Here is a 27,132-nt window from a genome sequence, read left to right on the forward strand (position 1 = left end):
CATCTCCACATCTTGCTCTGGCGGTACCGGAATTTGAACTCTGGTCCTCACACTGGCTAGCAGACACTCTGCCATTGAGCCAGGCTGCTCGGCCTCCCTTTCCTGCTCTGGCTAGCTTTTAGATGGAGCCCCAGCTCACTCCTGGTGGGAGAGAACAGCCGGACCCGTGCTCCATTGACTGCAGCTTCGTTGCTGCCGGGATGACGGCTGGGTGCGACTACACTCAGCCTCTCCCGTTGAGATGAATGTTATGACTTGGTTTTTGTTCGGCTAAGGGTGGCCGTGTGGCGACCGTGGGCTTCCCGGTCCCAGCCTACCAGACGCCCACCCGGGCGGCTGTGGCTCAGAGGGTGGTGTGGCGTGGCCCCCCACCCAGGCCCGCCCCTCGCGCCTCGTGGAGGGGACGGCTGAGGACTGCGGTGCTTCTTGCTCTGCTGTCCTCCCCGTTGTCTGTCCTTCCCCTCTCAGCCGCTCCTCGCTCTGGGCCGCATGCAGCTCGGATTGCAGCAGCCACCTTTTTGTAAAAACGCTCCTGTTACCTGGCGGAGGGGCCTGCGGTTGGTCAAGCCGCAGCAGACGCGCGGCCCGTGGCCCGTGGCTTGTTCTCCTGTGGGCAGATGATTGACACACCGTAGATCACAGGCGCCCCGCGCCACAGCCCGGCCCCGCGCCACGCCCCCTCAGCCTCTGCTCCGCGTCTGGGCTGGGCTTATGCCATCTCCCTTTCTGCATCCCGCCCACTTAAAATGGCTGCTGCCACTTTCAGAAGCCGATACCCAGAGAGCAGATGGATAAGGCAGGAGGCACACGGACCCACGTCCAAGGCCCAGGGTCTTGCTCGTACTTCAGCCCCAGTGATCACAGCAAGCTGGGCCACCCAGGCCCGCCCGGGCAGCAGCCGGTGCCCGGCAGGGGTAACTGCACAGTTTCTCCAGCAGCGCGGCCAGCCGGCCCCTCCTGGAGAGGAAACGATGCAGCTGAGGAACAGGAGCCAGGCGACCGAGGCCTTACGAGCAACCGGTCCCCAGTTTCCTGCTTTTACTTTTATACCTTCTTGGTTCACACAAAACGAGGTTGTTTCAGCCTCTGGCGTGAGGAAGCGTAGTTAGGTGGAGAGCCCTCCCGCTCCCCGCGCGTGAGCACCGGCCCCCCGGGAGTGAGCACCGGCCCCCGCGCCTGAGCACCGGCCCCCGCGCCTGAGCACCGGCCCCCGGGCGTGAGCACCGGCCCCCGGGCGAGAGCACCGGCCCCCGGGCGTGAGCACCGGCCCCCGCGCCTGAGCACCGGCCCCCGCGCCTGAGCACCGGCCCCCGGGCGAGAGCACCGGCCCCCCGCTGCCATGTGGACGCGGGGCCAGAACCATGGCACCAATGCGGCAGCGCCACGGCCGGCCCACGGGCTGGGCAGAGCTCTCCTACCAAAGGACAGCTTTCTTTTCTACAGGCTCAAAAAGTTTTATTTTCTTATTTTTATTTACTATGTCAAGAAAAGGACAAGACCAAAAACGTGGTGGTACACACCGGTAATCCCAGCACCCCGTAGACTGAGGCAGGGAGTCCACGTGCAAAGCCGGCCCGGACTACACAGCCAGATTGGGTCTCACACTCACAAAGGGAAGAGAAAATTGCAGAAATAGAGGAGAGGAAAGGTGAAGGGAGGGGAGAGGAGAAGGGCAGGGAGAAGAGAGGAGAGGAGGACAGGGGAGGGGAGGGCAGGGCAGGGCAGGGGAGGGGAGGGCAGGGCAGGGGAGGGTAGCACCTTATCATCTGGGAACTCGCCACGTGGCTAATTCCTGGCCAGCCTGGACCGCACAGTGACTCTCTTGTCTCAAGAAACAAATGAAAAGAAGATGATGATGGCGAAGAAGAAAGGAAAAAGGAGAAACAAAACAACTCCGTGTCGGCGGGGCTTCGGTGTCTGGCACCGCGACGGCCGCCGGCACCGTGCGACTCCCCACACCGCCTCTGTGCCCCGCGAGTGCCGGGGGCGGAGAGACGGCTGAACCTGACGCTAGAAGCTGGCGTGAACCCAGACGGCGAGAAGGGCGAAGGGAAGGCTGATCCGGGCAGAGAGGACAGCGTGTTCCCAGATTCTCAGCTGGGAAGAGACCTCGGCCGCCCGCGGGCTAACCGCGCAGCCTGAGAGGACAGTCGGCCGGGGCACCATTCGCCTGTGCACTGCTGGCGGGTGCTTGCTGTTGGTCTTTATTCTAACGCAGTAGGGGCCGTTGGAAGAGTGAGGCGTTACTGTGGGGTGAGGGTGGCATTTCCGCGGGTTGGCACTCTGGTTGGAAGATGGTGTGGAGGAGCTGAGAGCTTGAGGAACACTCAGAGAACTAAGGGGAAGATGTCGAGTGACCCCTTGGCACAAGCATCTAACTATAAGGAGCGCCATTCGGCCGGGGGCCAGAGGCTCAGGCCTGTAATTCCAGCTACTCAGGAGGCTGAGATCTGAGGATCACAGCAAGGAAGTCGGTGAGACTTTTTTCTCTAACAAAGAACTTTAAAAAGCCAGAAGTGGAGCTGTGGCTCAAGTGTTAGTGTGGTAGTCTTGAGTAAAATTAGTTCAGAGACAGTGCCCAGGCCCTGAGTTCAAACCCAGGAACAGCAGCGGAGGAGGAGGAAGAGGGGGAGGAAGAGGAGGAAGAAAGGGAGAAGAGGAGGAGGAGGAAAGGGAGAAGAGGAAGAAGAAGAGGAGGAGGAGGAAGGGGGGGAGGAAGAAAGGGAGAAGAGGAGGAGGAGGAGGAAGGGGAGGAGAAGAGGAAGAGGAGGAGGAGGAAAAGGGAGAGGAGGGAGGGGTGGGAGGAAGGGGAGGAGGATGGGAGGAAGGAGGAAGAGGGTAGCATTTGGAGGAAGAGGAGATTTAAGGATAAATGAGGATTTGGAATTGGCGCCCACCGTCAGGAAGGCAGGCAGTGGACCCTGCAGGGAGAAGGCTGGCCTGGTGCTTACGCATCTCGAGTTCAGCATTGAACTTGAATCATCTCCTTGTCACCATCGCAGGGCTTCTCAGGAAAAACCTTGCTCGATACCCATGGAGGGATCTTTTCAGTTTTACTCAATAAAGTTTTCTAATAGAATTTGAGGAGTTTGAAACCCTTACTCCTGGGCAGGATCGGTGTGTCGGTGTGCTTCAAGTAGGACCCTTTTGATACTAGCCTCCTGCAACGTTCAGGGAAAGAAGCTTCTCCGATGGCGCGAGCTGGGATGGTGCTCCCAGAATGCTCGGTTCTGCGTAGCCTGCTGACATTGTTGAGAGGTCCTGGGTACAAAAGCTCTCCTTGCAAATGTTGGGGAAAGATACCTATAAAAACTCTGGGACCAGAACTCTTTTAAATGAGAAGTTGAAATATTTTTCAATATGTCGCAGATAATAGTCTCTTCAGGTTTTGTGGGTTTGTTTTGTCTATCTTTCCTAGAAATTGTGTCCATATATGATAATTTATCTAAAAGTATACTTAACATCTCAAGATAATTTAACCTCTGTTGAGTCATGTGTCTTGTTTGTAATTTTGTTTGCTTTCTAATCTTTTGTGTCTTTTGAGTTTCATTTTATCATCTGATTCACTGAAGAACATACCCTTACATTTAATTATGATATATTTGGTTTTCTCGGTTTTCCGTAATTTCTGACTTTTTAAAAAGTCTATATTCTGCTTTTTCTTAGTGTTATAATTTTCCAACTTGTTAAATTCAGTGTTTACATTGTATTTCTGGGGATTTTTCTCTTTAATAATAGGGCTTACATGACTGTGATTTTTGTTTCTGGATAGAGTTTTGGCTACATGTCCTGAGTTTCAGTCCTATGTGTAATGCTGTTTTGTTTGTTTAGTAAATAATGTGTAATTACGGTTTTGAGTTGCTATTTGGCACAAGTGTTTTGTAATTTTACTTTGAAGTGGTTTTTGGTTCTCTGTGGTTTAACTCATTATCAAGGTTATCAGTTAGGATGTCAGACATATTTTCTATAGAATAAAAATAATAATGCTTGGTGCTAGCTTATTAACTTACACTAATAGAAGCACAGTTTTGTTTCTTAAACTGTACGTCAGACCTCTGTGCCGTTGCTCAGCTGTCAATAGTGTTTGAAACGTTTGGATGTGGAGAAAGGACCAGCGAGGGTACTTGGATAGCCAGCGATGCTAATGAGCACTTACTATGCAAAATACATACAGGGAGCACTCAAAGCTCCAGCCTCACACTTAGTTGGATTGAAAACCGAGAGTAACGTCTAGACAGATGGATGGAGGGAGGGAGGGAGGGATGGATGGATGGATGGATGGATAGATAAATAGATAAATAGATAATCACAAGAAATGCTAATAGATTGGAAGGGTAACACTTTTGCTGAGGGATGGCAGTCAATTACATGTGCAATTAACAATGCACTCTATCATTTCCAGCAAAAGGAAGGGAAGCTACAAAATCCCAAAGAAACACACAGAGTGTTCAAGAGCCTTAAAAATAAATAAGTTTGTGTGGCTGAACCAGAAGGAGGAAAGGAAGTAGACAGGCAGGTCATTATAGGAAGCGTGTAGATTCTTTATCTATGCACAGTCGGAAGTCACCAGTGGACTCTGGCTAGAGTGGTAAATAACTTACAAGCCCGGTGCCGGCGGCTCACACCTGTCATCCCAGATACTCAGGAGGCTGAGATCTGAGGATCACGGTTCAAAGCCAGCCCAGACAGGAGAGTCTATGAGACTCTTATCTCCAATAAACCACTAGAAAACCGGAAGTGGTGCTGTGGCTCAAGCGGTAGAGCACTCGCCTTGAGCTGAAGAGCTGAGGGACAGCGCCCAGGCCCAGAGTTCAAGCCCCACAACCGGAAAAAAAAAAAAAAAAAAAACCAACTTACAATCTCTGTGCTTCCGTGTGAAAATGAATGCAAGTAGAAGAGATTAGGAAGGGGCTGGGAAGGTGGCTCAGTGGTAGAGTGCTTTCCTTACATGCCTGAGGCCCTGGGTTCGATTCCTCAGCACCACATAAGCAAAAAGAAAAAAGCTGAAAGTGGTGCTGTGGCTCAAGTGGTAGAGCGCTAGCCTTGAGCTGAAGAGCTGAGGGACCCAGGTGCCCAGGCCCAGAGTTCAGGCCCCACGACCGGACCCAAAAAAAAAACAGAGATTAGGAAGTTGTGGTATCTTCCAGAGAAGACAAGAACGTGCCTTGGACGTGGGCTCTGCAGACCAGGGGCGGCTTGGCATCTTGGCAGCAGCATTTAATGTTACCCAGCGTGAGGATCTCCATGGGTGGTGCTCTGGGCAGACAGAAACAAACCTTTGGTAGAGTTCTGGGCACCCAGAGTTCAGAGGTCTAACAAAGGACACAAGCACAACAAAAGAAGGAAATCGGGAGAAGGAAACCTGGAAGTCTTGAGGAGAAAGTTCTTGAAGATGGATGGGGAGGGGCCAACAACCCTATCCATATCAATGCCCTAGTGCAGCCAAGGACGGGTCCAGGGAATCAACAGCTTGCCTCATAAGGACTAGAGCACATGGCTCCCTAAGGCTGAAGCCAGAGCACAGGACAAGGCCCTGTGGTCCATGAGGAAAGGCTTGAAACCCGAGAAGGAGGAGAAGACAGTTTAAGAGAGCGCAGGAATTTTGCTGAAAAATCAAATAGAAATGGAAGAGTTTCTGGACGTGGAGAAGTAGCAAAGTAAGAAAAAAAAAGTGTGTGTGTGTGTGTGTGTGTAAAGACGGCTTCTTTTAAGGAGCAGAAAGGAGGAAATGGTGCAGTAGAGAGCTGGGAATGGTGGTAGCAGGCCACTTCATGAGAGCGTTAGAGGCCGTGGCGCCTGACGTGGAAGCAGAGGCCTGCCTTCCTTCAAGGCGAAGGCAGTCTGTGGCCCAGATGCAGGTACTCTGTTGGAAAGGTCGGTCCGTTGCACACAACGGCTTATTTTCCTCACAGTTATGCAGCAAGATTATCTGCTGGGTGTGAGTGGAAGAAAAGGTAGGGACTTTAATCTGCTGGTACAATATATGTATATATACATATATATATATATATATATATATACACATGTATAATGTGTGTATATACATATATATATTACAGAATTATATTGGGAAGCCTGAAAAAGCTGGTGCCCATTTGATACTTGCAGTTGTACACTTGCAGTTGTGTACTTGCAGTTGTACACTTGCAGTTGTACACTTGCAGTTGTATGCTTGCAGTTGTACACTTGCAGTTGTGCACTTGCAGTTGTACACTTGCAGTTGTGTACTTGCAGTTGTGTACTTGCAGTTGTGTACTTGCAGTTGTGCACTTGCAGTTGTGTACTTGCAGTTGTGTACTTGCAGTTGTACACTTGCAGTTGTACACTTGCAGTTGTGCACTTGCAGTTGTGCACTTGCAGTTGTACACTTGCAGTTATGTACTTGCAGTTGTACACTTGCAGTTGTGTACTTGCAGTTGTACACTTGCAGTTGTGTACTTGCCGTTGTGCACTTGCCGTTGTGCACTTGCCGTTGTGTACTTGCCGTTGTGTACTTGCAGTTGTGTACTTGCAGTTGTGCACTTGCAGTTGTGCACTTGCAGTTGTACGCTTGCAGTTGTGCGCTTGCAGTTGTGTACTTGCAGTTGTGTACTTGCAGTTGTGTACTTGCAGTTGTGCACTTGCAGTTGTGCACGTGCAGTTGTACACTTGCAGTTGTACACTTGCCGTTGTGTACTTGCAGTTGTGCACTTGCAGTTGTACACTTGCAGTTGTGTACTTGCAGTTGTGCACTTGCAGTTGTGCACTTGCAGTTGTACACTTGCAGTTGTGTACTTGCAGTTGTACACTTGCAGTTGTGTACTTGCAGTTGTGCACTTGCAGTTGTGCACTTGCAGTTGTACACTTGCAGTTGTGTACTTGCAGTTGTGCACTTGCAGTTGTGCACTTGCCGTTGTGCACTTGCAGTTGTACGCTTGCAGTTGTGTACTTGCAGTTGTGCACTTGCAGTTGTGTACTTGCAGTTGTGCACTTGCAGTTGTGCACTTGCCGTTGTGCACTTGCAGTTGTGTACTTGCAGTTGTGCACTTGCAGTTGTACGCTTGCAGTTGTGCACTTGCCGTTGTGCACTTGCAGTTGTGTACTTGCAGTTGTGCACTTGCAGTTGTACGCTTGCAGTTGTGTACTTGCAGTTGTGTACTTGCAGTTGTGCACTTGCCGTTGTGTACTTGCAGTTGTACGCTTGCAGTTGTGTACTTGCAGTTGTACACTTGCAGTTGTGTACTTGCAGTTGTACACTTGCAGTTGTGCACTTGCAGTTGTGCACTTGCCGTTGTGTACTTGCAGTTGTGCACTTGCCGTTGTGCACTTGCAGTTGTGTACTTGCAGTTGTACGCTTGCAGTTGCGTACTTGCAGTTGCGCGCTTGCAGTTGTGTACTTGCAGTTGCGCGCTTGCAGTTGTGTACTTGCAGTTGTGTACTTGCAGTTGTATACTTGCCGTTGCGTACTTGCAGTTGTACGCTTGCAGTTGTACGCTTGCAGTTGTGTACTTGCAGTTGTGCACTTGCAGTTGTGCACTTGCAGTTGTGCACTTGCAGTTGTACACTTGCAGTTGTGCACTTGCAGTTGTGCACTTGCCGTTGTGCACTTGCAGTTGTGCACTTGCAGTTGTGCACTTGCAGTTTTGTGCACTTGCAGTTGTGCACTTGCAGTTGTGCACTTGCAGTTGTGCACTTGCCGTTGTGCACTTGCAGTTGTGCACTTGCAGTTGTGCACTTGCAGTTGTGCACTTGCAGTTGTACACTTGCAGTTGTGCACTTGCAGTTGTGCACTTGCAGTTGTACACTTGCAGTTGTGTACTTGCAGTTGTGTACTTGGAGTGACCATAATCAGCACAATGTTATGGCTTTTTTTTCTTTGTGTCATTTAGCAGCTTAAAAGCTGCAGCTGAAGAAGAAAATGGTTTTCCTAGAGTTTTATTAGGCAGGAAAAAATGGAGGAAGGAAATATGGAAAAAAGAATTTGAAGGTCCACCAGGCTGCAGGGTTATGGGACATGCACTGGTGGGCCCATGGTGGAGCCTGCCCAGGTGTTCAAAAAGGAAACCAAAAGTTGATTATTTTGTCATCGGTGCCCTGCTGTGACTTGGTCATGGATATACAATAGGTATTACCATTCTTTAGATAGGAAAATAGTTAATAGGAACTTTCTTCAAATCCTGAAAAGCATGTTGAACTAACTTAATTGCAACTTTAAAACAATTAAGTGGTTACACAAGAATAAACCTTGGTGAAGTCTTTAGGGAACCATGAGTATATGATTCCTGCATGATATATTTAGGATTAAGTTTCACGCTTACTGCTTAACAACTTACATGAGTCTGGTAAGGAATCATTTGAGCTTTATTTTATTTCTGTGATATGATTGCCAATGATTCTGTTGCTGTCAGAGAAATGTTGTATCATTATAATTACACATATAATGAAAAATAGGAGAACTGTGAAGGTGTATTATTTGGCAAAACCAGGATTGATTCACTAAGCCATGGGAAATACTAGGCCCAAACTCATTCTGTAAGCTGTAATAGGTCTAAACTTCATCAATAGCATATTAATAAGAATGCAAATCCCATCCTTAGGCTTCAAAAAGACTAACTGCACTCAGTGCCGAAGAGGCTGGCTATGAGGAGCCCCATGTGAAAGGACTCAGGGCAGTGGCATAACATGTAATAACAGGTTTGCTGTTTATAAGTCTCGCTTGTGAATTCACCTTTGGCTAGAATTATATTAGGTCAGCTCTTCCCAGAAGTACCTTTCCTTCTCATTATTTTGCCAGAAGTAAATGTTGATGAGTATCTGCATTTTTAGAAATACAAACTGGCATTCAGAGAGAAAGCATCAGCCAATGTCATGTACACAAATGAACATACTGGATAGCTGTCCCTTGCTAGAGTCTTCCTTACTATAGTCCATCCAGAAAGAAAGCAAAACTCTTTTCTTGCCTTTGTGTCTGCAGATTGGTCATTTCATTTCCAGGAGGATTTAAAAAAATAAAAATAAAATGTTCAGAAGGGCAAGAAAGATGCTATATATCTAGAATCTTCTTTTTTTTTTTTTTTTTTGTCGGTCGTGCGGCGTGAACCCTGGGCCTGAGCGCTGTCCCTCAGCTCTTCAGCTCAAGGCTAGCGCTCTACTACTTGAGCCACAGCACCATTTCCGACTTTCTGCTTATGTGGTGCCAAGGGATTGAACCCTGGGCCTCATGCATGCAAGGCAGACGCTCTACCACTGAGCCACCTTCCCAGCCCCTAGAATCTTCTTTATGAAAAATATTTGAAGCTATTGGCTGAAGGATTGGCTTAGAGACTAGAAGCCTTATGATTCCCCGGATATACAACTGTAACGTGCGAAACATTCATCAAGTCACGATTTCCTGAGGGCAGTTTAAACCTATTTAATCTCACCGGACAGGTTTGCTATTTAACGAGCTCACATAAGAGTGGTCGTGTGAACATCCACGTGAGACTCAAAGGAAGACGCAGACAGATCCACGAAACACTGTGACCTCACCAGCAGTAGGGGCTTGCCAGCGAAAGCAGCTAGCTACACACCGCCCTCCGGGAGGGCCTGGCGCTCGGGCAGGGAGCGGTGGGGGTCCGGGACTCTGCAGCAGACCCCTAGCCGCTTCCCAGAGGCCGGCTGGTGGTGTGGGTTCGCGTTCGGTGCCGACCATGGGGCCCAAGACTCACTCCTGGACTTCACTGCCCTCAGAGATTGCAAAACAGTGCCAAGGGATTGCTTCAAAGGCTCTCTTGAAGCATTGTTCAGAATCATCTGTTATCTGGCTCCTCATGTTTGAAAAGCCATGACAGGTAAGGGAATCAAACTTCCTATTTTTAACAGCCAGAGGCCTTCTTTTGACTTAGGAACAAAATGTCCACAGACAATCACAACATGAGCTCATCGCGGCCTCCTTCCCCTTAGTGAGCCACTTAACAGCCTTCTACTTAAGGGGAAGCATTTCTCATCTGCTCTTTGAGCCTGGAAGTGACTTCCCATGTCTTCAAAGTCTAAAACACATCGCCTGGTTTTACAGTGGAATCATCCAGAAGCTCCTATCTGCATGAGTGCAGTTGAAATAGACTAAACAAACAAAAAAATACCGGCAGTGGAAATTGCTGTGGGTTATCTCTGCAGCCCAGCGCGGTGGGAACCTGGAGGCCTCGCCGACAGGGTTTAGGAGACTTCCAGTAAACCAGCTCCGTTCAGTGTTAAAACCTGTGTCCAGCTCCTCTGCTGTCTAGACACAGCCAACCAGGAGGCTTCTAGAATGGCTAAGAACCAAGCAGCCAAAGCCACCAGAAGCCTTTGACCCTCTTCTAATGTTTCAACCAGATAATTATTTTCCCTCTCAGGAATTTGGCTCTCCTTTAAGGGGAAAAAAACAGTAAGATTTTCCATGCGGAGAGCCCCTGACAGAAAATACTCTGGCGAAAGGTCAGGGAGGAGGGGCGGGAGCTGCATTCTTCAGGTGGGCTCAGAGAGGTGGAAAGTCTGCGCCTCTTCCCTCTCCCTGCTCTCCAGCTGGCCAGGACACCCAGAACTGTGGTCCAGCTGCGGCTCCTCGACGCGTCCACCGAAAGCAGCTCACACGGAGCACTGGCGGCGGTGGGAATGCCCCTCCATGGAATCCCCAGGGTCGCTCCAGGCAGTTAGGGCCGGGAGAGAGCCCGGGTGAAGCCGTGTTTTGTCAAATCAGTGGGTGCCTCTCTGCTCTATAGCCAGTTTTCTGCCAATAAACTTTCATTCATGGAGAACATACTTCATTTACCTAGGCCCCTTTTCATTTAACATCCGACGTTTTCTGTAGAAAGTGAAGGAGCTGATCAAAAGTGGAAATGTTGATTTTAAAAATAAGCACTCTTCACGTTCGTCCCACTGGGACCTCCCTCCCTCCCTCCCTCCCTCCCTCCCTCCCCTCCCTCCCTCCCTCCCCTCCCCTCCCCTCCCTCCCCTTCCTCCTTCCCTCCCCTCCCTCCCTCCCTCTCTCTCCCCCTCCCTCCCCTCCCCATTTTCTCATCTTTTATTTCATTCACCTCTCCTTTTTTTTCTTTCTTGTATTTCATTCCTTCATTTATTTGTTTAAAAATATTCATTTTGAAGATGGCGACGGGGCAGTAGGGAAACGCCACAGCTCTCTCCAACCAAAAAGAGAGTTCGAGTTCCAACCTTTAATCTCCCCAAGAGACCGACAACAACAAAAAGACGAACACTCAGAGAAAAACCAGAGGTGGAAAATAACAAAAAAAGAAAGAGAGGAAAAGAAGAATTTCAGAACAGAGAAGAGCGAAGACCCCTCCCCCAACCTTTACTGGCCGCGCGGCAGTGCGCCAAGCCGCCGGCCAGCCGGCCCGGCGGGGGCTGCCGGAGCCACAGAGACACAGGGGGCTGCTTGCAGATCACCAGGTACCGGATTGCAGAACAGCGGATCGCCAGGAACAGAGAAACCTACCAGCCGGGAGTCTCCAGGAGGATCCCACCCCACCCATCACTCTCCACCGGAGCGGAGAGGCTCCATCCCGCCAAAGCCGCCCGGCACCAGCAGCGCCACAAAGGGACCTGTCGCGATCGCAACGACCCGGCGGGGGGCCGCCCAACCCAGCCCGCAACCACCCCAACTGAACTCGGACTGCAACAACAACTGACGGACTGCAACAACAACTGACGACCTACAGGGTGAGTACCCATCAGGGGACAGGGAATCCATCAAGGGAGACCAGAGCTGGAGGGAATCCCCAGACCCTGACCTAGACTCCCTACCCCAACACCCGGACCACAGGACCCACTAAAACTGGGAACTGTTCGAGAGCCCCACCAGCCGGTGGAGCACACTCTGCTGGCCAGGCCAGAGCAAGAGCGCCCCGGGAAGGGAGCTTAAATGCTCAAGCCAGGAACAGTGCCCCTGGGTCAAGACTACCAACAGTAGAAGAAATTTGAACTGTGTCCTCCAGGCTGCATAACCAAGGTGGTATACACATTAGCACAGGCCTAACGAGCGCGCTCCAGGCTGGGGCCGGAACCAGGCCAGGGGACCGGCGCCTGAACAAAGCAAAAAGGGTCAGAAGTGGGGCTGTGGCTCAAATGGTAGGGTGCCAGCCCTGAGCTGAAGAGCTGAGGGACAGCACCCAAACCTAGAGTTCAAGCCCACAACCAGCCCAAAACAAACAAAAACACATCAGGAGCCCATAGCAGACTCCAGTATTTGGGAGAGTGCATCCAGAGCATCTGATCTTCCCAAGAGCACCCGCAGGAGCAAACACAAGCAGTCTAGGCTGCTCAACCCTTCCAAAGGCGGGAATTGCTACAGCAGAGAGCTGAGAATCCTAAGTGAATAGCAGCTGGAAATAGGCTCCCAACAGAATCCAGATCAGACACAGACTCTCTCTACCAATAGAGAATCAGCAACCAAGCAAAGACAGACACACCAAAACAAGATTGAAGAGCAGTCTCCTGAACCCCCATGCGAAAATCACAGAGAAAAATCACAAGGTTTACCACTACCCAGGACAGCAAGCTCACCTCAAAAGCCAGCAGCCACGCAGGGGAGAGCCCCAGTGGGAGCAAAGCAGGAATGGAAGACAAAAACTACATCCAAGGGTTGCTGGAGGCAATGACTCAAGAAATAAAGCGAGAAATGGATCAGAAATTGAAAGAGCACAAGGATGAACTATCAAAAGATATACAGGATATCAAACAAAAATTGGATGCAAAAATAGAAGCTGCACAAACCTCAGTAAGAAGTGAGATAAACGCCAAATTAGAGGTAATGCATACTGATATCACCTCATTGAGAGGTGAGATCAGTACTCTGAGAACCAACATTGAATCCATAAAGGGATCCATTTCCATCATGCAAACCACAATAGAAGCCACGGTCAACAGAGTGAATGAAATGGAAGGTAGAGTGTCAGATACAGAAGACAGAATACACCAGCTGGACCAAAAAGTGACAGATATGGAAAAATCACTCAAATTAAACCAAAGGGAAATTCAAGAGCAAGCAGATAATGCTAAAAAATTTAACCTTCGCATAATCGGAGTGGACGAAGGTGAGGAATTCCAGAGCAAGGGAATGCAACACCTATTTAACAAGATAGTCAATGAAAATTTTCCCCACCTCAAAAACGACCATCTTAACTACATCACAAAAGCTTATCGAACACCCAACAAGCAAGATCCCAGGAGAAACACTTCTAGGCACATAATAGTAACAATGATGGATCTGAATAATAAGGAAACAATCCTGCATGCAGCAAAAATGAAGAAGGAGCTATACTACAACGGGAAAAAAATTAGAATCACTGCAGATCTCTCCACACAAACAATGAATGCAAGAAAAGCCTGGGAAAGCACCATACGAGCCCTGAGAGCCAATAACTGCCAACCCAGACTGATATACCCGGCAAAGCTAGCATTCACATTCGATGGAGAACTGAAAACTTTTAATAGCAAAGAAAACTAAATGAATACATAAACATTAAGCCAGCATTACAAAGAATTCTAAGAGGGGGGACACAACCTGAAGAAAGCAACCAGCAACTGGGACCTGCCCCAAACAGGCATTACTCAAAGTCTAACTGAGCAAGCACAGGAGGAAAGGAAAGAAGAAAAACTTAGGAAAACGGAATGGCAGGGACAACAATGCATCTCTCTATACTTTCTCTTAATATAAATGGGCTGAATTCGCCAATTAAAAGAAAACGAACTGAGGACTGGATCAGAAAACAAGACCCATCCATCTGTTGCCTTCAGGAGACCCACCTCTCAGCCAAACATACAAACAAACTCAGAGTGAAGGGGTGGAAAAGGATCTACCAATCAAATTCCCCCAATAAGAAAGCAGGTGTAGCTATCCTGATATCTGACAAAATAAACTTTTCATTAAAATCAGTACAGAAAGACAAGGACGGACATTACATATTAATAAAGGGAACAATCCAAGAGGAGGATATAACCATCATCAACTTATATGCCCCAAATATCGGTGCACCCAGATATGTTAAACAAATGCTCTCAAACTTACAGAATAAAATAGATCCCAATACGATAATACTAGGAGACTTTAACACGCCACTCTCACCAAAGGACAGGTCTACCAACCAGAGGATTGGCAAAGAAGCTACCGAATTAAGTGAGGCCATACTTCAAGCGGAATTAACTGACATCTACCGAGTATTTCACCCTAAAACAACACAGTACACATTCTTCTCAGCAGCTCATGGAACTTTCTCCAAAATAGACCATATCATAGTTCATTCAAGGAACTTAAGCAAATACAAAGGGATCGACATAATCCCCTGTATCCTATCTGACCACAGTGGAATCAAGCTAGCTCTCAATAACAAAGCATACCGCAGAAATTTCTCTAATACATGGAAATTGAACAGCACACTCCTTAACAAGGCCTGGGTAACAGAAGAGATCAGAGAAGAAATAAAGCATTTCCTAGAACTCAATGAAAATGAAAACACCTCACAAAGAAACTTGTGGGACACAGCAAAAGCAGTCCTGAGGGGCAAATTTATTGCCCTCAGTGCCCACATCAAGAGAATGGAGACAGACCAAGTAAATAATCTCATGTTGCAACTAAAACAGCTAGAAAAACAAGAAAAAATGGGACCTAAAGCTACTAGACGAAGCCAGATAACCAAATTGAGAGCAGAGATTAACCAATTAGAAAATCAGAAAACCATAACCAAAATAAACCAAACAAAAAGCTGGTTCTTTGAAAAAATAAACAAAATTGATGGCCCGTTGGCAAGATTAATTAAAAAAAGAAGACAGGAAACCCATATTAATAGGATTAGGGATGCCACGGGAAACATCACAACACGTACCCAAGATATCCAAACAATTCTAACAGACTACTTTCAAAAGCTATACTCTCTAAAGGAAGAAAATCTGGCGGAAATGGATGCATTTTTAGAGAAATACAAGTTACCCAAACTGAGCAAAGAAGAAGTTAACCAATTAAATAAGCCAATATCCTATAATGAGATACAGGAAGCTATCAAAAGTCTTCCAACAAAAAAAAGCCCAGGACCAGATGGATTCACAGCAGAATTCTATAAGACCTTTAAAGAAGAACTAATACCCATACTCCTCAAGCTCTTCAGAGAAACAGAGAAGGAGGGAGCTATCCCAAACTCATTCTACGAAGCCAATATCACACTCATCCCCAAACCAGGCAAAGACCCAACCAAAAAGGAGAATTACAGGCCAATCTCCTTGATGAACACAGATGCAAAGATCCTTAACAAGATTCTAGCTAACAGAATCCAGAAACACATAAAAAAAATAATACACTATGATCAGGTAGGCTTCATCCCAGAGACACAGGGATGGTTTAACATACGTAAGTCAATAAATGTAATCCAGCATATCAACAGAGCCAAGGTCAAGAATCACATGATTATCGCCACAGATGCAGAAAAGGCCTTTGATAAAATTCAACATTCATTCATGCTAAAAGCTCTGGAGAAAATAGGAATAGAAGGAACATTTCTAAAAACAATAAAAGCCATTTATGACAGACCAATAGCCAATATTATACTTAATGGGGAAAAGCTACAACCAATCCTCCTAAAAACAGGAACAAGGCAAGGATGTCCACTGTCTCCACTCCTCTTCAACATAGTCCTAGAACCCTTAGCCAGGGCAATAAGGCAAGAAAAAGACATTAAAGGGATCCGCATAGGGAAAGAAGAAGTGAAACTATCCCTTTTTGCAGACGACATGATACTATACCTCCACGATCCCAAAAACTCCATCCCCAAACTTTTAGAAATCATAAGTCACTTCGGCAAAATAGCAGGATACAAAATAAACCCACAAAAATCAGTTGCCTTCCTATACACTGATAACGCACAGGAAGAGAGGGAAATAAAGGGAGCAACCCCATTCACAATAACCTCCCAAAAAATAAAATATTTAGGAATTAACCTAACCAAAGATGCAAAAGAACTATTTAATGAGAACTATAAAAAGTTAAAGAAAGAAATTGCAGAAGACACTAGGAAATGGAAAGACCTCCCATGCTCCTGGATAGGCCGACTTAATATAGTAAAGATGGTGATACTTCCAAAATTAATATACAAATTCAATGCAATTCCTATTAAAATCCCAATGACGTACATCACTGAAATACAGAAAACAGTCCAAAAATTTATATGGAACAACAAAAGACCTAGAATAGCCAAAACAATTCTAGGGGATAAAGACAATATGGGAGGGCTATCCATGCCGAACTTCAAACTCTACTACAGAGCTATAATCACAAAGACAGCATGGTACTGGCACAAAAACAGACCCGAAGACCAATGGAACAGAATAGAAGATCCAGATATAAATCCACAGGCCTACAGCCAGCTGATATTCGACAAAGGAGCCAAAGACATACAATGGAAGAAACACAGCCTCTTCAACCGCTGGTGCTGGGAAAACTGGGCAGCCACATGCAGAAAACTAAAAGTGGACCCCAGCCTATCACCATGCACCAACATCAACTCAAAATGGATTAAAGACCTTAACATTAAACCTGAATCTCTGAAACTACTGCAGGACAGAGTAGGAGAGACACTTGAACTAATAGGCACAGGAAGGAACTTCCTGAACAGAGTCCCAGGGTCACAACAAGTTGGAGAGAGACTCGACAAATGGGACTACCTTAAAATAAAAAGCTTCTGCACAGCTAAATCTATCGCAACTAAGCTAGAAAGACAACCAACTAATTGGGAAAAAATATTTACCAGCAATATATCAGACAAGGGGTTAACATCCTGTATATACAGGGAACTCAAGAAACTAATCCCTCCCAAACCTAACAAACCAATTACTAAATGGGCAAGGGAACTAAAGAGGGACTTCTCAAATGAAGAAATAAAAATGGCAAAGAAACACATGAGGAAATGTTCATCATCCCTGGTGGTGAAGGAAATGCAAATAAAGACAACCCTGAGATACCACCTTACCCCAGTCAGAATGTCCCACATCCACAAATCAGCCAACGACAAATGCTGGAGGGGATGTGGAGAAAGAGGAACCCTATTACACTGCTGGTGGGAATGTACACTTATACAACCACTTTGGAAAGCAGTCTGGAGGGTCCTTAGAAAGCTAAAGATTGACCTCCCTTACGACCCAGTCATACCACTTCTAGGCATCTACCCTGAACAACAGGAACCAATATACAAGGACACGTGCACCTCCATGTTTATTGCAGCACTGTTCGCAATAGCTAGGATATGGAAACAACCTAGGTGCCCCACCACAGATGAATGGATCCAAAAATTGTGGTATCTATACACAATGGAATATTATGCAGCCATTAGAAATGACAAAATAATGGCATTTGCAGGGAAATGGATGGAGCTAGAAGGAATCATGTTGAGCGAGGTAAGCCAAGAACGAAGAGACAAACGGTACATGGTCTCCCTCATAAGTGGATGCTAAATCCAAAAGGTTAGTGATACGACAAAACTAACAGGACTTAAGAAACAAAGAACTCCCGCTCATCTGGTTGAACCACTACTAAATATCCTCATGCTGCTGAGCACAAATATGGTATATAACATGTGAACACTGTTATATATTACAGACTGTGGTAGACAATTTGCTCCAGGGAAGTTAGAATGAACTTGTGACTTTGAAATTATGTAATCATTTAATCACAATCAAAAAAAAAAAAAAAAAGAACCTCGGGGAAGGGAGGGAGGGAGGGGATGGTAGGGGGAAAACAATGGAGGGGGTAACAATGTTCAAGAGGAAGTGTACTCATAACCTCACTCATGTAACTGTGACCCTCTGTATAGTAGCTTTACAATAAAAAAAAAAAAAAAAAAATATTCATTTTATGAAGACCCTAAGTATGGAGGACAGGCAGGCCCACACTGTGCCATGCCTGGTTAGATGTTGGGAAAAATCTTCTGAGTTCTTGGAAACTCCGTTTTCTCATTAGTGAGGCATTCTGCAAACCTTACAGCGGGAATAAGGGATAAACAAGATGCCTTTTCTTTTAACATGGTAAAAATTAGAGTTTCCTCTTTTTCCCGTCTCCATTTATTGCTATATTCCAAAAGGTACCCACACAGAAATGAAGAAAAACATAGAAAATTAGAGACATTGGTCAACTCCTTACAAGACTCAACTCCTTACAGTCGACTAGACTGAAAATATCTCAAGCTTTACCCCAATACACATGGGGCCAAACAAGAAAACAACCAGAAGGTTCTGCAGGTCTCCATGGAAACACCTTGAGAAGTAGGCCATGTGTCAGTCAGAAATCCAAACAACCAAATACACCACAAGGCCGAGTGAAAATCAGTCCAGTTAAAACCTTAAACATGAGGAGATCCAGCGGGGAAATGGATTATAGTAAATAGTTAAGACAAATCCATAGCATTCTTGCCAAGTCATTGCTGAAAGGGGATAAAACAAATACAGAATTTTTAAAAAAAAACAAGGAAATTCCTTACAGAGATATGAAACTAATAATTCAGAAGTATATCAAGACAGATTAATATTTCTAGAAAGGTCACTATTTCTAGAAAGATTAGCAAACGTCATGTGAGAAGGTGGCAGAAAGTAAAATCTTCTAAATCCTGCAAGAAGTCAGGAGTTATTATTTTATTTCTGAATTGCATAAATACAAAAATGAATTCAAGAGTGATTTGAAAGCCTGAATATCATCAATTTACCTTAGAAGGAAAAACTTCTGGAAAACTATAGAAACTTCAGCTTGCTGGTACTCACTGTCTCTCGTGGGAATGCTGCCCCTCCGTGCAGCATCTTTACAATAAAATAATTGTTCTAAAAAAAGAAAGAATAAGCATTTTAAAAAGCAGTGCATGTCTCCAAATGACAAAAGTAAGATCAACATATGATCATGGTAAGAAAAAAAAACCATTAATGAAACTTCCGTAACCATAGCTCATGGGCTCCAGCTTGGAGTGAAATACAGCATCCAGTCATACTGATGGTATTTTTAAGAGGCAGGTATTTTTTAAAGTAAAAAAGATAAAAGTAAAAACAGTAAAAGAAGAGAAAAAGATATATCATGTGACTGCAAATGAAAGTGAAAATCCATTGAAATAATAAACATTAAAGTATTTGTTTCATAGAATATGCTGTGAAATCAAAGCAAAATCTTCACTTCTATAAATATAGAAATGGTCAACTTCCTTAGTGAACAAAAATATTAAAGCATTCATGGAGAATTCCTTTTAGGTTGTGCAACTAAAGGAATTTAAAGGTTTGTGCCCAAGATTTCTGAGCCTAAGATTTGTTGTTTACTGTTCGTAGATACCTATCAGTACTGGTCACTTTGTCAGAAAGTGGAGCCCAATAAAATAAAACCCACTCATCCAAATATCTCTTCCCGTTTATTAATATCTTACGCCATGCTATTTAATTGTTTACAACTTTCTAAATTAAAACGGCCGTGCACATTTTGAAGGTTCTCCCTAACGTGAACAGAGCATTTTCCCATTTTCCTCTCTGTGTTGCTGGAGCTCCCCTGCAGCTCATGTTCAACTTTAAACATACCATCTTATTCCAGCAATTCTGTTAAGCACCGGACTTTTCCGATTCTTTCCGAAAGACTTCAAGTAACTTACACATTATTAATTTCTTCCATGCTCTTAGACTTTGCCATAGAGCTAGCTTGGATGTCGGATCCTCTTTTCTCAGCCTCTTCTTTGTCTGTGGCTTCTGCCTGCCTTTCCTCACTTGGGACTTGTGTAGCCCTCCTGTCCCCGCTCAGGATGATCTACCTTCTGGTAAGGTAAAGGAAAACAGTGGTGTACGTGCTTACCCTTCATTCTTACAATGTTAATCTACATCACCAATCCGTTTTTATTTTCAAATCATTTTATGATTTCCCTCGGTGAACATCAGCTCTTTCTTTTTTCCTAAACTGTGAGCTTATTGCAGGTCATATATTTCCCCGAGCCCTTCGCTTTGCTCCACGACTCGACTTTGGGACCTGCTGCTGTGTGATTCTTTTGTTTCTTGGTGCGATACAAGGACTCTCTGGGAATGTGTTCTTCAGGTTTTTCTCTTTTTACCTTTACTTATTTCGTTTAGATATTTTTCTCTTCCTTTTCCTCTCCCCCTTTTCCTCCTCACCTTCTTCCCTCCCTTACTCCTTCACGTCTGGTTTGTGATTGTAAAAATGTGACTTAGACGTTTCCTTCTTTCAAAAGTCTGTAAAGGATGGTAGTGTGTATTGATCAGATGTATGGCTGAGCTCCTTGTGTTTGTGCTACTAGCAGGGCTTGAACTCAGAGCCTGTTGCTCTCACTCAACTATCTTTTACTCATGGCTGTTGCCCTACCACTTGAGCCATACCTCCAGCCTGGATTTTTGCTGGTTACTTGGAGGTGGAGTCTCAAGGAACTTTCTGCCTGCGCTGGCTTCACATCTCAGTCTTCCAGGTCTCTTGAGTAGTAGGGATTATAGGCAAGCACCTGGCTTATGACAGACTGATTTTTGTAAGCCTTTTGTTCATAATGAAAAAGATCTTTAACTTCTACTTAAAGGAGTCTATTAAAGAAGCTTTGTGGATTATCCTACCTAGACCTTTTAGGTATTTAATCTTTGTCTGCTGTAACACCCAGTTATTAAGGGCTGTATTGGTACGCGTTTTGGTCTTGTTTCCTTTTAACCCTTCCTCGGCTCGCTTTTCTCTGAGGCTCTCCCCTCGCCTGAGGTGGGGTGTTCTTCAGGTGGCTACGTGAATGACTGTCGGAAGGTGCCGGGCTTCTCTTCCCCAGGCTCTGGAAAGCTCTAGATCTCTGTCCTTACGCCTTTGCGTGTTCATTCCCGTGCCAACCCCCTCAGTCACCGCGGAGGTGGCTTTTCCATTGGCTCTACGTCGTAACTGTGTGATTCGCATTTGCCCAGGTGGCATCTTTTCTTGTCAGTTCCTCATGAAGTTTTGCTTTCAACAAAACTCGCTTCCAGTGTTTGATTCCTTCTACCAAAACTTCTTTTCATAAAATAGTTTCTTGTGCGATACATAAAGAGAGTAGAGTATTATCAGCTATAAAGAAGAATGAAATGGTATCATTTGCAGGAAAATAAAACTGGAGGTAAGCCGGACACAGGAGGATTACATGTACTACATGTTCTCACAGGTAGAACGTGGGGAAATGGAAGACATGCAGGTAGAGGGAGAGGATCGGGGGAGAGGGTGGGCAGGCAGGGGAAGGAGGGAGGGGCAACGGCGAGGTCTGCGTGACCGACATAAGCTACATTTCATGCTGGACGCCGGTGACTCCCACTCAGGAGGCTGAGATCCGAGGACCACAGTTCAAAGCCAGCCCTGGCAGGGAAGTCTGTGAGACTCTTAGCTCCAATTAATCACAGAAAAAGCTGGAAGTAGATCTGAGGCTTAAGTGGTAGAGCTCCAGCCTTGAGAGGATGGGGCTGAGGGGCTGCACCAAGGCCCAGTGTTGAAGCCCCCGGTCAGGGGTAGAAGGCACTGAAGGACATGGTGGCTCCGTCCTGGGCGTGTGGCTGGACAGGGCCTGTGGAAGGCAGTGACCGGGTGACCCGTGTCAGCCTAGGCAAGAAGGGAGGGGGGAGGGGCGGGGGCCGGGGAGGGAGGCCGGGGGAGAGAAGCAAAAAAGCCTGAAGGTTGTGTGTCAAGCGGTACAGCACCTGCCTTGGTGCTTTCCTTTTCTTTTCTTTTTATTGTCAGGGTGATGTACAGAGGGGTTACAGTTGCACAGGTACAATAATAAGTACGTTCCTTGTCACACTTGCTACCCCTCCCCTCATTTTTCTCCTGCTTCCCCTCCACCCCATCCCCGCAAGTTGTACAGATCGTTTCCAACATCTTGTCTTGTGACAACATCTTGCTGTTGCATTGGAAGCACTGCCCAGGTTCTCAGTGCAAACCCCAGGCCCACCAAAAGAATAACGTCTGCTAATTAAAAACAAAAACGAAAGCATATTCCAATGCCCAGAGGGTGCTGTAGAAATGATAAGGATGTGAGTAAATATGGGAAGAATCCAAGGAAGTACTCACAAAATGCTTTTTTTTTTTTGCATACTTTTGTTTGCATACTTTTGTTTGCATACTTTTGCTTGCTTTTCTTGGGCTTCCTGATGTTTCCAGTTTAGGTATTCTGAGGTTTTCTTCCATGGTTTTGTCAGTGAGACTCTTATCTACAATTAACAACCAGAAAACTGGAAGTGGTGCTGTGGTTCAAGAGGTAGAGCACTAGCCTTGAGCTGAAGAGCTGAGGGACAGCGCCCAGGCCCAGAGTTCAAGCCCCACAACTGACAAATAATTTTTTTTAATAAATTACTATACAAGACATCCTGGGACAGGTCTGCACAGAGATGCAAAGTCCTTGATTCCGTCTGTGGAGAGATGGAAACCGGGGCTCCCAGGAAAGAGTATAAAGAGAAGAGATGGGAAATACATGCTGTTGCTGGTATCTAAATTAGTGTTGTGCTGGTTCTCCTGAAAGGTAATGGGAGTGTGTGCAATCCTTAATTCTGATCACTGTAACACTATTTGTAGCAACCTTTCCTTAGAAATAATAGCAAGGAGGGAAGGGATGGTAGGGGAAAAACCAAGGAGGAGGTAACAGTGCTTGATAGGAAATGGACTCATGACCTTGCTCATGTACTCATGTAACTGTAACCCCTTTGTACAGTATTTTTCCAATAAAAAACATGTTAAAAATAATAAAAAACAGCAATAAATATGACCAAACTAATAGACATTGTCTATTTAGGCATGCTGGAAAAAAACAAAAAAGAAATGATGTCATTATCTTGTATCAGAAGGAAGGTATAAACAAACCATCATACATGTATCGTGATGTGTGTTAGGCCCTTATGATTTGACATGCATAAGATTTAACGGGATAAGTAAATGCCCATGATGTAATATAACAAATGAAAACTTTAGATATAGCGTTAAAGGCAGCTAGACGGTGCAGAAAGGAGAGGGAGGGAAATCTGCGTAGGAGAAGACTGAGGTTATTTTAAGCTGTGGAATTTGGTTGGTAGTCCTTCATCATGGGCACGTATTACGTTTTGTGTGTTTGTTCATCACCAGCAGAGCGTATAAACACTGGAGAGCCGTCCCGGCTACAGACACACATCCTGAGCACTGGCCCTCCAAGCCCTTAGTGCCCGCCCTTCTTTTTCTCCCACTTTCGTGATCATTTCTTCTGTGAATCTACCACAGACTCAGATTCATGATTAGCACCATGCTTGTAAACGTTTCCTGAGCGATAGAATCATTCACGCTTACAAAATAGCTTCAAAACACTGAGCTTGTTACTGTACAGTTGCCCACAGCACATCTCCCAGCAATACTGGCACGCCGTGTATTGCATGGGGTCCATTTCTTTAGCTTTTTAAATGCTTGGCAATATGAGTCCTATGACGTGAGGGTTTTTTATATTTGTGTGTATATTACACACACACACACACACACACACACACAAGTTTGCTAATTCTTAAAACACAATGTGGGGCTGGGAAGGTGGCTCAGTGGTAGAGCGCTTGCCTTGCATGCCTGAGACCCTGGGTTCGATTCCTCAGCACCACATAAGCAAAAAGAAAAAAGCCGGAAGTGGCGCTGTGGCTCAAGTGGTAGAGTGCTAGCCTTGAGCTGAGGGACAGCTCCCAGGCCCAGAGTTCAGGCCCCACGACTGGACCAAAAAAAACCACAATGAGTTGCTTTTTGCTTTCTTCTTATGGTTGCTAGAGAACTGTTTTTCTACATGGTCCTGTATGGACAATGGTTGTTGTCTACAGTGATAGCAAATCATTTTACATGTGGCTCAGAACTGAACCTTTTTTCCCCCCCAGGAATGTATACAAAGACTATCGTTTCCTTGAGCTAGCGTGTGACTCCCAGGAGGATGTGGACAGCTGGAAGGCATCTCTGCTGAGGGCTGGGGTCTACCCCGACAAATCTCTGGTGAGTCTGACCTACCTCTTATCTAAAATGGAAGAAAACGCATCAACCGCACATGCTACGTGTGTGCTAGAGAGACTAGTTTTAACTTTTAGCTGATACTTTGTCCTTTCTTTCTACATTGCTTTTTCTCCACTAGAGTGTTATATCAGAAAGTTAGTAGGTGTATTTGTTAAATAAAATGCCTTAGGCCTGTGGACTCTCAGACCAAGGAAGGTGGTTTTTGTTGTTTTGTTTAAAAATTGTATTTTTTCCTTTATATTACTCTCCAGTTACTAGGGTGTTAATACAAGCCATATAGCATCATTCAAAACAACAGCATTTTACTTTGAAGAGTGCTTGGTTTTATACAGACTCTCTCGTGGTGTCTGCATTACTTGTATCCGTGGTTGTATCTCCGCTCGGTCTCTGGCTAATGTCACTCTGAACAGAAACTGCACATCGTGCTTCCCACTTATCTTTATTAATATACTTCAAGAGTCTGGGAGACACTTCCCTCGCTCGCATGAGTAAACAGAACTTCTCTTTGTGTTCTTGGGAACTGTAATGTTGCACAGGCTAGTGGAACAGGCCCTTCCCCCCCCCCCCCCCCCCCCCCGTCTGTGCACACCAGCACCCCGCGGGCAGAGCGCCTCCCCTCTGTCACTGCTCAGATCTACACCGCCCAGGGCTCTCCCCACCACAGAAGCACTGGGCCTCGGGACCAGGGGTTCAGTCCAGCCTGACGTGACCCGGCTGGTGCTTGTTTGGCTCTCAGCCAACTTAGAAGACTGCTGATGTGTGGTGGGTCCTTCCTAGACTCAAACTAAGAACCAGTGTTTTCGAGATTAAAGTCTGAGATTTAGGTGCCCCTTGGGACAGCAGAAATACGTCTGTAGACTTCAGACTTATGACTTTGGGGGTCTCGCTGGATCTTACTGGAGTTCCCAGGGGTAATGGATTAAGGATTCATACCAAAATGTTCTCTTCTATGTGTACCAAAATAATGCTGCTGTTTGAGCTCACCAATAGACCCTTTATGCCCTTGCACTGAGCACCTTCCTGACTGCCCGGTGAGCCCCGCTCCGGGCCTGTCCCTCTCCGTGGACCTCACATGCAACGCTTTCCTGGAGACTCGCGGTGCAGATGAATCTGTGCAGCATTTTGGTCAGTGTTGTGCTGTTTCTTCTGTTGTGTGCACACAAATGTACACACATATATGCTTCTCCAGAGAGTGTGGGGGAGGCCGGGCAGTGGAGGCCTCGAAGGAAAGGTGAAGATGTTTGGAGTTGATTCTGCATGAGAGGAGAAAACACGAAGGGTTACAAAAGTAATTAGTGACAAAATAAGATTTACCTCCTTAAAAGCTCGTGATGGCTGCAATTTTCTGAAGAGCAGCAAAGCATATGGGTTCAAGCTCACCCTCTATACAAATTCCAGATGTTCACTTGAAAGTTGTGTGATCTTGAAAAACCAACTGGCTTCTTTACCTCCCCAAATTCTCTTTTCTAAAATGAAGATAACCTTCTAGGATGGTTGATAGAATTCAATGAGCTCAGGCATGGAAAGCATTGAAAAAGGCATTACAAGCGCTCTTCTTTTCTAATGTGAATATCTTACAAGCTAGGCCCAGGTAGACTATGGTTGGTGAGGGAAAAATTGTCATAGAAAACTTAATTCATCATATAGTAAACTATTTTCACAAATCTAGATTTTCATATATACATAATTCTACACCAAGAGGCAATCCAAGATATACTTTTTTTTCATTTTAAGCAAATCTAGAAATTCCCTACTATTGGTTTTGACTCTTCACAAAAGTCTCAAGTGTTTACAAACACACAGTTGGTATAATTGCCTGGGAGATCAAGACAAAGAGCTTTTTTTTAAACCACATACCAAAGGCAAACAGGAAATTAAACTTGGCTGCGTGCCATGACTGTTGCTTTTCTCAGTTTTCATCATAGAAAAAGCGTGTTTCTTGTGCACAGTGTGGTCCTGGAGCCTGTGTGGATGGCTGCTGGACATGTCTAATGGCAGCCGACATTGAAGCCGGCCGAGTGGAAAGCCCGTCTTCAGGCTCACTTACCTTCGGAGGAAGGGCGGCCCTAGGAGTAGTCCTAATTTCGAAATAGCTGATGAAATCAGACAGACCTGATCCTTGATTCCAGTTCTTTAAAAAATTCAGGACATAGGAACAATATGTCATTTTGCTTTTGTATCAATACACTTGTATCAATACAAGTAAGCAATAGCCTGCACTCACTTCCCTAATGATCAAACATTTATGTGGCCTAAGTGGATATGAGTTCAGAAAAAAAATCACCCAGTTCTGCTTTCTCCACAGATGCCTCTGTTTTCACTAGAAAGAATTTTCAAGCTAGATTATTGTTTAAAATGATATAAGTTTGAAATCATTTACATAATAGCCATCAGCCAAATTCAAATAAATAATGTTTTGGGTGGACCACTTTTTCTGGCACAATTGGATGTGCACAATTGAAATAACACATTTTTTCCTATCACTTCCATGTGGTGGAATATTCTCTACCAAACATACCAGAATATTCTGCTACCCTGCTTTTTATTGCTCATGTCTTAAGTCATTTCTCTTGAAGTCTTCTAAATAAATATATAAACAAACCTCTTTCTCTTCCTTTTCTGTCTTATTTCCATCCCTTAGCCCACCTCTATTCTAGTGGACTCTAGAGATTCATAGAGAAATGCTACAGTTAGTACTTTGTAGAAATTCTGCATCTAGTGGAAGAGAGAAATGCAAATAAACACTTGCAATATGCCAAGAACTGCAGTGGCTGTCTTATACAATGCCACAGCCCAACTCTCTTTCCATGTCATTTTCTAGTTGCCTTGCAGTTGCCAACGTGCATTTTCTAATTATTTTCACTCTCATTTTTCTGGATCCACAGCAAAACAATTCTACTGCGAGCAGTGTGGTGTGGGGGCATAAAGTGGAATTGGGAAGCCCTGGAGTCCGTTTCCTCTTGTGCTAGTAGCTTTCTCTCTGAACTTACACATGACCTCTCCTTGCTTCAAAGTTAGCATTCTATCAGCCACCTGGTATTTATAAGCAGCCACAGTATTTTGAAAATATATTTCAGGAGTTAGGAAATTAGCTCAGTGGAAGAGCACTTGCCTGGCAGGTATAAGACCGAGTTTGGTCCTCAACACCACACAAACATACAAACTAATAA

The 27,132-nt window shown here is 45.5% G+C and overlaps 1 protein-coding gene across 5 annotated transcripts in view; it reads left to right on the plus strand.

The window, feature by feature from the left end:
* Dnm3 (dynamin 3) overlaps positions 1–27,132 on the plus strand; it is a 448,226-nt gene that overhangs the window by 322,439 nt on the left and 98,655 nt on the right. For all 5 annotated transcript variants that reach the window (XM_042674266.1, XM_042674267.1, XM_042674269.1 and 2 more), the window contains one exon: positions 23,833–23,944. In XM_042674266.1, the coding sequence (XP_042530200.1) occupies positions 23,833–23,944 (112 nt within the window). The remainder of the gene's footprint in view (positions 1–23,832; positions 23,945–27,132) is intronic.

This window comes from Dipodomys spectabilis, unplaced genomic scaffold (genome assembly GCF_019054845.1).
Source record: "Dipodomys spectabilis isolate Male_0828 unplaced genomic scaffold, ASM1905484v1 ptg000019l, whole genome shotgun sequence".
Taxonomy (NCBI): Eukaryota; Metazoa; Chordata; class Mammalia; order Rodentia; family Heteromyidae; genus Dipodomys; species Dipodomys spectabilis.